Genomic DNA, 14,163 nt, shown 5'->3' with positions numbered 1-14,163 from the left:
TTTGATCTCAGTGAGATTACTTGATTAAATGAAGGTTGTATAAAATGAGGGGCTACCTTGTGAAGAACAGTGTTTATCCCTTGAACAGAGTTCCACATGCTTGGAAAGGAGCCCTGAAGCTGATCTGGAGGCTGGTGGTGGCCTGACTCCATACTAAGACACTCCATGTTGGTTTTTTCTCTCCTTCTGTAGAGTTTATCGTGAAGCCAAACTGCAGCCAAAAGCTGCTTATAGTATTGCAATAACATAGGTTTGCCTCTGGAGGGAGCCAGAGCCTCGTAAGACGGATTTCATAAACAGCTTGCTGAGCATTTCCAAGTTGGTTACTAACAGTAAAGCAAATGAGAGATAAAGTATGAAGTTTATCAAGGCAAGTGTAATCACTGGGTGGTGAAATCAACACTCTCTACATTCTGTCTTGCACTGATGATAAAGCTACGGAAAGATACCAAAGAGTGTGTCAGTGAGAGGAACGTTTGTGTGAGAAACTCCATGGAGGCTACTTTTTATATCATAAATTTTAATATCTTTGTTAGAGGTCAAGGCATCCTTTGTCAGTTCAAATGTAGTAATCGGACATGGAAAACATTAATGAAAACCATTTTTATTTGACAAAAGAGTTCTTGGATTATAGCTGACATAAATTAACTGTCTATTCTGGTACAATTAAAAGTAACCTGTGAAGGACTTTCCCCAAATATATTATCGTAAAATGCAATGTGATAACAACCATTAGTGGAGCATTTCCTGTTTTTCTGACTCACCAGTTTCCCTCCATTCAGTGATTTATAAATTCACTATTGCTTTTCATCACTGGAGAGGGAGACATCAAAGACATAAAGCACAATAACTACATGTGTTGCCACCATTCACTTCACAGTAATATATTAATGAGGTAAATTCTACACAACCTATTTCATATCCCAACATCACGTCTAGTGATGCAATTGCATGTCAGTAGTTACCCTGCCCAGGGCTCATTCTCTCTCCGTCCAGTGTATTATAGTTTGCATGACTGCACAGTCATACTGTCCTCTGGCCAGCGGTACGAGTCCACAGCAAACTCATCATAGTCAGTGCTGTAGGTCAGCGAGTGCACATACGCCTCTTTGTCGGACGGCTCCGGATAAAGTGTCGCCATGTTGTGCTCATAGGCATACTCTATGATCTGAAATGCACAGGTTTTGTTAAATTAAAGGTTTACAGGGTCACAAGCCCCCATACAGCTGGACAGACATGTTAAAGCACATCTGCTCTTTATTGTGTGTATACACTCAGCCCTCACCTTGACAGCCAGTTTGAGAGAGACGTCCCTGATAGAGCTGAGAGGAGGATACAATCTCCCCTCTGCAAGGTCCTTCTCCGTCACCAGGTGAGCAAGAGCCTGTGAAACACACGGCTCATGTTACAGTAGAGAATCATCACAGCATGCAGACATTTGTTGAGTCTGAAGTTTATGACATGTACACAGAGAGAGACAGAGACGCATACTTCTAGTTCACTCCAATTCAGAGACGAGTTCATTTCTACTCCTCCACATTTATTTAAAAGCTGTATTTAGAAATTTAAATTTTTACATACAAAACACATGATGCACTTATAAGGTACGAAGCATTGTTATAGGTTAAACTAAGTGGTAGTATATGGCTAAAATTAGCTCCTCCTAGACCTTGACTACTTACATGCATCAGTAACAATAAAAAACAACAACTTACTTTTAAATCTTAAAGTACATTTTACTAATGTAGCACACGGAGACTTAAGGAATTTCAGTAGATATTCACTGACAACACGAGTTTTTGGTAACACAATTGACCATACTTACTCATGTATTCATTTAATCACATATTTGAAAAGGGTGTGTATACACTGTGTTACCTCTGCTGCAGTGAGGAAGATTTCCTCAGTAATGTGTCGGACGGCGCAGGCGGTGACACCCAGGCCCACACTGGGGAAGATGTAGGCATTGTTTCCCTGACCCGGGAAGAACGTCCTCCCATCAGGCAGGGTGACGGGGTCAAATGGGCTGCCACTGGCAAAGATGCACCGCCCCTGCAGCACATTGTGATATACAGTAATATATAAAAGTATCATTCACCCATTTTTCATTTGAGGTGACCAATGAAATCTTTCATAGCATACCATGCATGGTATTATAACTCCGACAAAGAGTGTCCAGAGTGACTACCTCTGTGAGTGTGTAACACTGCTCAGCAGTGCATTCGGCTTTGCTGGTCGGGTTGCTGAGGGCAAAGATGATTGGGCGTTCATTGAAGGAAGCCATGTCTGTGATGATCTGCTCGGTGAAGGCTCCGGCTACAGCTGCCACACCTGAGAAAGAAAGCCATCAATGTGCAATATATGCCATTTTAGACTGCTTCTTTAGGAGCTGTAGGACTGTAAAGGTCAGAAAACCTTTACAGTCTTTCAACTTCAACACAGCAAGATAATTCTGTGACTCATCTTCTACATTCCCCATATGATCTTAATTCTCACTAAAACTACAAATGTAATATCTGTGCTTTCTTTTATCTCTTGCATCCAATCCTCCAGTGTCATCTTTCTAACTCCATGCAGTCTGACAATCAGTTCAAGATGGCTAACTGGATGTCTTGTGAAAACATCAAATGCTTGTTGTTTTACCAATGATTGCTGTGGGCTTCAGTTCCCGTACCGCATCCTCCAGTTTCTTGATCTGTGGGTGCTCGTGAGCAAACCTCTCCTTCTCATGAGTCAGGTGGTCTCGACCCTAAGGAAGGGGGAGAAGATGAGGAGGAGGAGGACATTAAAGACATGAAACCATTTGTGGAAAGTCCACACACTGTAAAAACATTTCATTGCCTGGAGTAATTGCTCCCTAACAATTTAGTGCTGAAGGAATGAAGTATTTGTACTGGAGGATCAACAGTTGGAAATGAGAGAGACAGAGGAGGAGGTGATAAGAGATGAATATGAAGAGGAGATGTGGGATGGAGGGAAGAGAGAACATTGCTGTGGAGGGGAAGCAGTGAGAAAGCTAAGAGCTGAAGACAGTGAAGAGGTGGTGGAGGTGGAAGGAGAATATGGTAGACAAAACAGATGTGTAACATGTTAATGTTCATCTCCTGGAGAGTCTTTTGAAGAATTTCCAAGGAAATCTCTGTCAAATCAATTAATGAAAGATGGGAATGTTCTTTCTTAAATCTGGAGGTAACTCTGAAGACAAACTGCTTAGAAAAATCCACCCTGAGAGATATATAACTTGTGATAAAAATTCCTACTGGACCATTCATTCTGGTCAGCTGTTGTGGTCAGACTACATGTGTTTGTACATGTGTGTGTTTGCAGTATTTTGTTAAGACACCTTGACAATGAGACCCTTGGAATCAACCATCCAGATCTTTTTCAAACACTCCTCCTTAGCGAGTCCCTCCTTCTCCATGGCCATGGTGATCAGCTCAGCAATCCCCATAGCTGCCTGGGAGCAAGACAGAAAGGAGAGGGATGAAAGAGGAGGGGGAGAGGAGCTGCGTCATCTCCCTACCAGCTTTGCCGACTTTTATTTCACATGACAATCACGCAAAATCTCACGTTTCTGGTCAAAATTAGGGCCGGGCAATAAAACAATAATGATAATTATTGCAATATAATTTCCCTCAATAATAATCTAACAAATGTTCAATAAATGTTCAATAAGTCTTTGATTTAATTCATTTGAATCACAAAAAAATTAATTAGCAATTAATTTTAATATTAAGATATTTATTTTGTTGAGGGAAAAGGACTGAAAAAAATATTTTACTTAATTTTACTAATGCATATTTGTTGAAAAATATTTAGTTTGTCACCTTGAAGAATGGTTTAAAACCACAATAAACTGTATGGTTTCTTCAACTTTCACTTAGGATCAAAAGCCTTTAAACTTAAAAGAAATATTGATTTGACATTTATCGTGATCATTATCAATATTGAATTATATGATATTTTTTATTGCGATAACATTTATGGCCATATCGCCCAGCCCTGGTCAAAATAATGTTGGACCTGAAATCACAATATTTTCTTTTGGTTTCACTAATTGCTGAAAAGAGAAAGGACTTAGTAATGGTAGTACAAATTATGGAAATCATTCCTCTGCAAACAAAATCAAACAGGGTAAAATGTTGTCTTGCAATCTGTCTGTTCTATTGCCATTGATGGCCTCACTTGACAAGAAGCCTAAAGGATAATTTCGTTGTTTTTAAACATGGGCCCTCTTTTCATATATTTTGGTGTCAAAATGACTTATGTACAAAAAGTTTTGGAATCCGTGCAGTAGATTGCTTCAGTTGGCAGCCACAAACTGGCTGCAGTGTCTGCAACATCCTCTTGTGGAGCAATTGTGCCAGTGAAAGCACAAATTAGTCCACAAAAAGCACCTCTAATTACCAGCGACTGGCTCACACTGTTATGGGAGGTGTCCAACAACATGTCTTTAAAGCATCTGACTCAAGAAAATCGTGGGAAGTTCACTTTGCTATAATCTTCTGATGACCTCATGCACACATGGTCAGTCTCGTTTCAAGTGTGCTGCACATACCTCCCCTGCACCCTGGAACACAATGGTGTGGTCGCACATTTTGCTCTTGGTGATGCGGAGAGCGGCAAGGAGTCCAGCTACTGCCACTGCAGCAGTACCTAAGGAGAATTAACGATCAGCATCAACACCTCAAGTTGATAATCTCACTGACATTCTCTATACGATGTATGACACTCATGTTACTGCTGTACATTCAAGAGAAATATTTGGGCCAATATAGTCAATTATTTATCCATAACAATTGTGGTGTTACAAAAGACAAAAAAATGTGTCATTGGTGTACTTCACTACAGTTATCTACTAAAAACAGTGGGGCTCCATTTTGCATGTGCACATGGGTGGAGTGATTCACATCCTGCTGTTAGTGTCACACTATGCTGGTCCACAGTTGGTGGCAGTAATGGGCTGACAAAGGCAGTGATGAAGACAAGCTAGCAAACGTGGATGTAACCCAATAAAGGACTTAAAATATTTATATAATAACATTGTTTGTTTCCAAGAAAACTCCACAGGGCCCTTAATTTGAGATGTTGAGAATTCCGTACATCAACACCACAGTCAAAATCTGAGCATTTTTAGGCTGCACATGGACTGTTGTGAGTATACTATATTGTTACTTTTCCAGTGTGAACACAACACAGATCCAAAGAATTAGTGTGTAGTCTGGTTTTAACACACACTTTTACAAAGGTTCGCGCGGACTGCACGTAGCCCGAGATGTGAAACCCAGGGCAAAAAATGTCCACAATGTAGTCGCTGCTGCTAATAACGCTTACTGCTGTGAGCTCATGTTAATAATTGAAGGAGCATTAAATAAGAAAACATCTGAAACCTGTTATTTCCAATGGCCTGTTCCGCTCCACTTTTCATTGCGTCGAGAAAAGCACTTGACAGGTCAGTGTAGTTTAACTTGTGGAATGTGTATAATTAAGTTAGATTGTATTATTTGTGCAATACATTCACCTGATCTGTAAACATAGGGTCTCTAAACTCCAGGTCACTTAAGTGTGAGGAATTTGGCCTGCTGATGTCCACAGTGTGACCTTTAGCTGAGACACCCTAGGCAATATCTGAAAATACATCACCACCATCCCCTCATCTCATATTCTGCAATAATGCTCACAATGGAGGGTGAAGCGCTGGGGGGACCTTCAATGACAGCCTGGTAGTCAATCACATTATTTATATTTTACTGATCATGTGCGCATTAATAAATGTGTTAGATGGACAGAGAAGATGTCCGTGTGTGTGTGTGTGTGTGTGTGTGTCCGTGTGTGTGTGTCAGTAAGTTACCTTGGATGTCATCGTTAAACGTGCAGTACTTGTTGCGGTACTTGCTCAGCAGACGGAAAGCGTTTACATTAGCAAAGTCCTCAAATTGAATCAGACAGTCCATTCCATACCTGTAAACAGAAAAGCTGCATTTAATTTAAAAAAGAGGAATGAAGGGTTTTTTTTATCTCAAAGATGAAGGGGTCTTTTGCCCACACTCAAACACACACATAAACACATACAGATAAGGCAGCCACTGGTTTCAAAGACTGTACTTTCAGGCCTGAAGGGGGCGCTCTCCCACTGCACAACACAGCACAGAGCGAGAACTAGGCGATGCTGGCTTCTCAAGTTATAACACTGGGTTGAATTCAGTTTTCTTAATAATCTATGAAAATGTTTCAACAAATAGAGAGGAATACACTCTCTGGTTAGAAGTCATGTCTAAAGAAAAAATTAAAGCAACAGAACTTGAATGAGAAAATGTCTATTTTACAAAACGGTGTACAAGATGACTCCTGTTTTCCACAACTTCAAGAGAACCTCACAATAAGTTTCAGTGAGAGAGGTCAAACCTCCACAAAGAAGAACAATCACAAAACCACCGCATTTGAAGGAAAAGAAAGCAGAGCCCACCCAGTCTCCCAGTAAAGCAGCAGTGTTGTGTTTTACAAGACGCTGCTCAGACCACCTATCACATACAGTCAATACAGCACAACACAATCTTGCCAATAAGCTCCTACAAACACATCACACAACAAAAATAAGCCATAAGGCCAGCGTTATTAGTCTTTAAATTAGATATAGCAGCGACAAAGAGGAATCCCAATTTCCCATGCAGCAACAGATGGGACTTTATCAGGGAATTTATTGGATATTTACAGAGCGACTGCTCTCCAAATGTAAGACCAGTGAAGGTGTACAGGGTAATATTTTGTCTAAAAAGCTAACAGGTAGACAGATGGAGGAAAATACTGCATATTACAGGAGAATTTTAAAGTAGATATTATTGCAAAAATGTTTGCAATTATATAGTCATTTTGTACAATTCAGTATAAAAATCCAATTTGCAACTACATCTCATTCAAAATAAACTATATTGTTTCATTGCTTTTCTTAGCATAATTGACTGATTGCTAATGGCCTGGCCCTCCCTTCTGCTAGCTAGAATAGATAAACACACTGTTTAATCTATTCCTTATACTTTTGCTTTGGTTTTGTTTTTGTGTAGGCAAAGGAAAAAGAAACCTCCCTCCAAGCTCTCGACATACTGAGTATTGCTCTTACTACAGCTCCATGCACACCCAGACTCAGTACTACAGACCAATAGAAATGACCAAAAGCAGGAGATATTTGGGAAAACTACACTCAAGCCCTTTGAATGGTGAGTTCTGAAATTATAGATTAGCAATATAACTTTTATTAAGTCTACTTCTCAGCTTGAAACAATGGAGGGACAGGGTAAGGTTGTCAGAAACCTGTATTAAAAACACCACAGATCATGTTTCAGTGAGAGTGACGGAGGAAATTGGGGACAGGCCAAGCAAACAGAGCAAGCCGCCCCGAACCCCCTGACACCTGCAGCCCTGCCGGCTAATGGAACAACAGAGAGAGGTGAAAACCTTCCTCACATTTCTTTTTCACAGTTAAAGGTTGTTTGCTCACCTTTCTCCTTGCCATCACTGTATTTTAACTTTCTCTCTATTACTTGTACAACAGTGCAAACGAGGTATGAGGTGGGGTTTTTATAAAAACACTGAACAATTCACTAAAGCTGTTTCCCACTTGTTACAGTGGCTGCTGAACTGCTTAAACATCCAGGAGGAGGAGGAGGAGGAGGAGGAGGAGGAGGAGGAGGAAGTTGAGCGGAAGCGAGGCAAGAAAAAAAAAAAGCAGGATGAGAAGTGACCTGAGTTCAACTGTAATAAAACTTAATGTCCTGAAGAGAAAGTGCCATTGCTGGGCCACTGTTTATCCTTCCCCCTGCCACACTGCGAGACACTGATTCCTTATACAGAGAGTGACAGCCCGGCTGACTTACTGCCAACACGGCAGTAGCGCTGAGAAGAGAAATGTGTTTTCTATCAAGCAGAGAGCAGTACTAAAGCACTGAGAGCTTGCGCGAAGAGGAGGAATAATGAGGCCAAGAAGGGAGCTATAAACTTTTCATTGTGCTGGGGCTTCAGGAGACAGAGACAGGCGACAGGCGAGGATAGATGTGGCCTTGCCCCACTGCCAGTGCAGCGCCTTCTGGTATGGTTTGGTGCAACTGGAGAGGTCACACCAGTTCATGCAGAACCAAGCTGCCCATTCACAGAGGTGGATTTGGGAGTGTAGTCCTCTGCAGAAGCTGAGAGTCACACTCACATGCTGCAAGTATTCTCAGTGAAGATAGAAGATTAGGTTTTAAGGCTTCAAATGAGAGTGAAAAACATGTCAAATAATAAATTCAGTGTTTGTTTTATGTAAAGTGACTCCTGACACAGATGTTATAATAACTGAGCTGTGAATACATGCATACTTACGGGCATCCACTCACCATAAACTACAGAGTGACTATCTGTGGTTGTGGCATTACAGAAAGAAAGGCACATCTTCCCAATGTAGAAAGCTCTTTGGTCCTTGGCCAGAGCCAATAAAGATAGGGGGAGTGTTTTTAACAATGTGTGCTGTGTGTGTCTGTGTGTGTGTGTGATTTGTGTTCATCTTCCCTATTCTTGCTGAAAGTCTCCTGTCCTTTCCTTGACGACCCTCTGAATGGAACGCCAAAATCTGACAATGCACCCCTTTGCCAGCTGAAAAAAATACCCTAGACAAAGAAAGCAGGATATGCTTTTGTGTCTAAGCTGAAGTATCAAGGGCAGTAACCTAAGCAAGACAGGGCACACCCAAAAGATGAAGAACGCAGACCATGTTCCTGACTGTGCTGAGAGAAATCCATTAATCTCTGAGCAGTAAAGCAGAAAGATGGAAACATTGGGAGAGGGATTGTTCTCACAATCCCACAGAAAATACCATGATTGCTATAAACAAATGCTATAAACAAATGTTTGAACTGGGAACTATTATGGATCCGGTGCCTTAGGTTGTTTTGGATTGGCAGAGGGTGAATAAATTATTCATCAAATTTTATTGGGTAACACTTTAATTTACAGACTGCAAATTACAGTGCAATTATCTAGTACATGTAGGGTATTAATAAAACTTGCTGGGTACCTACTGGGACAAATAGGTACAAGGGAATTAGACTATAGACCAGAAGACTACCAATATATTTTAAAGTTACTGAGAATCTATTTAATAATTAAGGGGTATGTTCTTGTTGTGACCGAGTAACAACGCAGGAAAAGTGGTCAAGGAGCCGATTTAGCAATAAAAGTTATATCATTAATTATAATATTCTTACAAAATATTACTTTGGGAAATTACATTGTAGAAGGTTTAAAAATATGAATAACTTATAGTGTACATGATCATTATTGATGGGGAAGAAAACATTTGTGTCCAAGAACCTTTTGTGTCCTCTCATATCATCAAATTATAAATAATAGAGCTTAGTACAAACTATACTGGACGTTTGCAAAAGAGTATTTAGAGTGTAATTTAATTCTCGGTCCATCCTGAATGCAATGCAGACTTTAATCTAAAGCTATACTGTTTATTATTCATTTATTTGTTACTATTGAAATGACTTTAGAAAGTTTAAACAAGAATTACATTTGGTAATGAGCACGTAATGACTTTGAACTCAAGACAAAGTTCAGGACTTGTTGTAAACGGCACTGCCAAAACAGTGACTTTGTCCTACCTCCAATGACTGTTATGAAAAAAGAAAGAGCGCGTCTATCCCTGCTGTCGAGATTTGGCAGTGAGATCACTTTCCGTCTCTTTGTCCACTGCTTTGTCAACAGCAGTGTCTGTTCAGTGAGTTCTGAGACCAAAACAGGGCTGGTGGGAGAGCACTCAAATCTGTCACCAGGGCGAGAGAACAGGCAAGAAAAACCTGCCTACACCTGCTTTAGGGTGTAAAACAGTTACAGTGAAAACTCTTGATTCTGATATGGTTGATCAAGTTTCCCAGTGTGTACATAAGTCTTGTAGTGTTCTCTTAGACTAACAGTTAACTAGTGCAGACTTTTGTGACCTCATGTAGTGGCTGGGAAAGATTGAAACGGTAGAAATGAACAACAGCTGCAGCTAACTCAAATACGTGTTTATCCATATACTGATTCACTCATGTTCTGAAGTGGCTTCCACTCTGCAGTACTGCTGAACTCTACATGTACACAAAATTCAGAATACTTTAAAGTGCATATAATCAATGGTACCAATAGGTCACAATGACTAATTTTATGTAAAACCGGTTGTGATTATCACCAGACTATGCAATTCCCCTCAGCTTTACAGAGCGTTACAGTGTCTTTCAGCTTATTGTTTTGGAACAAAGCAACTTGACAGTTTTGGTTCAGTCTCACCGCTCTAATATGGCAGTTTTTATCCACAGCAGGCTATTGTTTTCAGCAAAAAAACCTCTAAAAACTCAATTGTACACTACCTGCTTAGAACCAAACAGCAGGCAATCAAATATTTTTTTCTTTGGAGTTGGTAAAGAGCAAAACATTTCTTTAAAATTGCTTCTCAGTTGAAGGAGAATGGTTAATGGTGCAGATCTAAAAAGGAGAGTAAATATTGGACTGGAGTATTGAGTAATTCTCTATAATATAGTATTCACGATTCTCAAAAACTGAGCCTCATCAGGACTTTGTGGATGTGGTTTGATCAGTGACTGACAGTTTCCTGGCAACATGAACAAATCAACCCCACAACTGTCATCGCATTTTGACTGAAATATTGCCAAATCCTGATTTGAGGTGACATCGCCTTTTTCCAACTGATCCCCGCCCACTTCAAACCAGTGAAAAGAGCACAGAGAAAAAACTCATAGTTGTGAAACAACTCATTTACTTTGGCAGAAGAGACCACATCACTTCTTGCAAGCCGACAGGACCTTTAAAGGCTCCGCAAGAGAGCTAACTTTGTAAGCCAATCACCCGACATCCATTTACACAATATAAATTATCTTATGAAGGCAGGTATTGACTTTCATTGATTTTCATGCTGGAGAGTTGGAGACAACTAGACACCTGCATACAAAAAACTAACCTTTGTGCTGTTTAAGCTATCTGGGAAATGCTACCAGAACAACACAGAGCTCCTTTGTGCTCAAAACTTTTATTTTGTTGTGATTTATGACTTACCACTACAATACGGGTAGTAAAATGAAACAAAAATACCTAGACTCATTGTTTTCTGAAGTAGAACTTTCAGGGTGTCTTGGTTCTTACTGCCAAGCCAGTCCAATAAATTGAGAACATTATTATTAATTTTTGATAGTATAAAAAAAATAAGAGTGTGAGACTTGAGACGACAGACGACAGACGCTTTCCCATGTGGTGAATCACTCAGACGTTTGGTGTTATGTCTGCAGGACAGGGGAGTTAACGAGTGACCCAGCTCCTTCAGGAAACATGATCTGGCTTCATCCGAGACTCGATGAAATCGGAATCTTCAGGTAATAGGGTGGATATATACTTCTAACACTGAGGAAGAAGAGGAGAAGGTAGTGCATACAGAACCAGGGGGGACCTCTGGAAAGAAGGTCTCGGACAAGGGTGCTCTGTCCAAACACAGCTGTTGAACCTGTGTGCATACATGTGTGTTTGTGTGCACACACAGGCTGTCTGTTACCACCGTCCCTACGGGGCCTTCATGGCTTTCGTGGCTGAAGCCTTAATAAATCCCCAGCCCCTTCTCGCTCTCCAGAGAGCCAGCATCATTCAGCACACATTATTTCTCAAATCCCCGAGCCGTCATTAAAGACAAGGACGCATTCTGCATTCTTTCTCCTCTCCTCTGTTGCTCCTTTCATTCATCCTTCCACCCATTGGTCTGTCTTTCTGTTCCTTATTCTCTCATTGCCAAGAGTTTAAAATAGTTGGTGGCATTCCTTTAGTCTTTGCGTGCTACTCAGATTTGCAATGGAGAACAACCTAGAGCCTGTCAAAGACTGTACCATTATTTGTGACATGAATCGTTTTGACATCATGTTGCAAAATGTCTGAGTCAACCAGTATTTTGGCTTCCCACAAATATACACTTTAAATTAAATTGATCTACCTAAGGTCTAGAAGTACTTTTTCTTTGAAGGAAGAGTTCGATATTATGAAATATGTTTATTCACTTCACTGCCAAGAGTTGAGATGAGAATTACACATGAAGCCAACGCCAGCTGGTGATTAGTTTAGCTTAGCGCAAAGATTGAAAACAGAGGGAAACGGCTAGCTTGGCTCTGTCCCAAGTGAACAAAATCTGCCTACGAGCCCTCTAAAGCTAATTAACTTGCTAATTAACACGTTATATATTTAGTTTAATCCGTACCAAAACTTAAGTATAAAAACAAAAAGTTGCTGTTTTATGAGGGGTTATGTGCTAGACTACTTCTTGGCCATGTTAAGTGCCTTCTGCTGGTTGCCTGGCAACCTCCGGATGACTAGCAGACACTATGAAGTACCATGTACAAGACGAGTCCTGCAGCGGCCCGGCTCTAGTCTATAGTCCTTCGCTGCATCTCTCTCTCCCTCCCTCTCCCTCTCCCCCTCTCTGATTTTCTTCCACTGTTCCAATCCCAAGGGCTCTACTAAAAGCTGTATGCTCCTAAAAGCGTAATGTCACTAAGCCGTATTAGATCCTGATAGAGATGCATTTAGAACAAAGAGCCTCATGTGTTACTGCTGTGCGACTAAGTGCACTGTTTCTCTGTTACTTGTGTGGAGTTTTCAGTTCCAACACGTCGCTCCAGTTTCACCTCATTACCTTTACGCAGTGGGATTCTTACGGAGAAATCTGCAAACACCAACAAAAACACAACGTGCGGCAAAAAGGTGAGAGTTTCCCTGACTGAAAATACTGAATACGAGTTCAACGTTTTAAAACCTTTGCTGAGCCTTTTTGTGTTGTGGGCGTGTGCAGGAGCATTGAGATTTAGGGATAATTCTTTTCTGCCTGAAGACAAAAGGAGCAGACAACACCTGCTGATTATTCAACAGCAGTGGTTGCTGGAGAATGGGAGGCTGGCCTGAAATCAAACACTCGCTTGCATCACTAACCATTCTTCGTCAACAGGAAAGCATTTTTAAAATGGTGGATTAAAAACTCCTCCCAGAGTTCTGCTGCTTATTGATGATGAGTCAATCCAGAGTATTTTAGTTCACGTTTAGTTTCTTAGAAAACTAAACATGAATATTACTTGAAGTCTGCAGAGCTGTAATCATTCATTCAATCTCTGAGCCCATAATTACTCATTTTCCGCCAATCCGGCTCCTTTGGGGAAAAAGCTTTGCTGTTCCCTGTAGTTGAAAAGCCACCCGGTTATTAGAGTCAGGGCTTCCTGTTGCCAGCTGGAGGGGGCCCAGATCCAGGACTCTCCCTCTGGACTCTGGTCTCTCTGGGTTAGGACAAGCCTTAACCAGGCCCGTGTGTGTGGCTGTGAAAGCTCACAGCGACACAGAGATCCACACAGACGTGTCAGCATGCATGCAAGTCAAAAAGGTATACAAAAGTCTCATCTAGGACAGGACTGCAATAAACCCATGAGGTATAAGACCCAAAGGGAAGCAACATGACTCCCCTCATTCAGCTCAGAGAGAAGGGAAAAGATAAGATCAGCGTTTGAAAACCAAATGAGTGACAATTTGAAATACTAAACACTCTAGTGCCTTGCAATGACTTCCAAGTCAAACAAGCCAAAGCTAACCCCTCACTGTGATCCACTGCTCAATAATCCAAGGTTTGGCATGACAACATGACATCTTAAGTCTGAATGATAATCCTCTGTGCTTGGGGAAGATAAGGCTGGATATTTTCCCTGGACTGGGACCACTGGAGTCAAGGCAACAGATTCTTCCAAAAACACAGAGGTCTCCCACTCTCCCTTTAAGCATCTCTGTTCACATGATCAGTCACGTTCCCATTTACAGCTCTTTATCATCCCTGACTCAATTAGCAGAGCTTCTGTGGACTAACACGAAAGTCAGATTATTGTGGACGGTTTCAAAATAGATAATATGTTGTGTTCAGTTCAACCGTCTTAGCAGGTTAGCTGTGCTCTCAGCCATCTCAATGAGAGAATCATGCCATTGAAATCAACAGCACTGACGGGTACAAAGTCTCTCTGATCACTTTTCAATAAGCTAATGATGCCATTCAGCCAGTACGTTTTGACTGACATTGCTTAGTAACAAAAACTTTAGAGAAGGTAAAACTGAATCATCTGT

The 14,163-nt window shown here is 40.9% G+C and overlaps 1 protein-coding gene across 1 annotated transcript in view; it reads right to left on the bottom strand.

Moving 5' to 3' along the window:
• Nucleotides 1–500: 500 nt before the first annotated feature.
• The window catches only part of me1 (malic enzyme 1, NADP(+)-dependent, cytosolic), a 100,353-nt gene continuing 86,690 nt past the window's right edge, over nucleotides 501–14,163 (bottom strand). Inside the window, 8 exon segments of the mRNA XM_038712129.1 lie at nucleotides 501–1,168; nucleotides 1,286–1,384; nucleotides 1,879–2,052; nucleotides 2,189–2,331; nucleotides 2,644–2,749; nucleotides 3,344–3,457; nucleotides 4,559–4,656; nucleotides 5,852–5,961. Of these exon segments, the coding sequence (XP_038568057.1) occupies nucleotides 1,001–1,168; nucleotides 1,286–1,384; nucleotides 1,879–2,052; nucleotides 2,189–2,331; nucleotides 2,644–2,749; nucleotides 3,344–3,457; nucleotides 4,559–4,656; nucleotides 5,852–5,961 (1,012 nt within the window). The 3' untranslated portion in view covers nucleotides 501–1,000.

Source organism: Micropterus salmoides, unplaced genomic scaffold, assembly GCF_014851395.1.
Source record: "Micropterus salmoides isolate LMB-PRFRI ecotype aquatic unplaced genomic scaffold, ASM1485139v1 Ms_hic_scaffold_11, whole genome shotgun sequence".
In the NCBI taxonomy this organism is placed as follows: Eukaryota; Metazoa; Chordata; class Actinopteri; order Centrarchiformes; family Centrarchidae; genus Micropterus; species Micropterus salmoides.
Note: the sequence above shows the minus strand (reverse complement) of the source record. Positions and strands in the feature narration are given on the sequence as shown.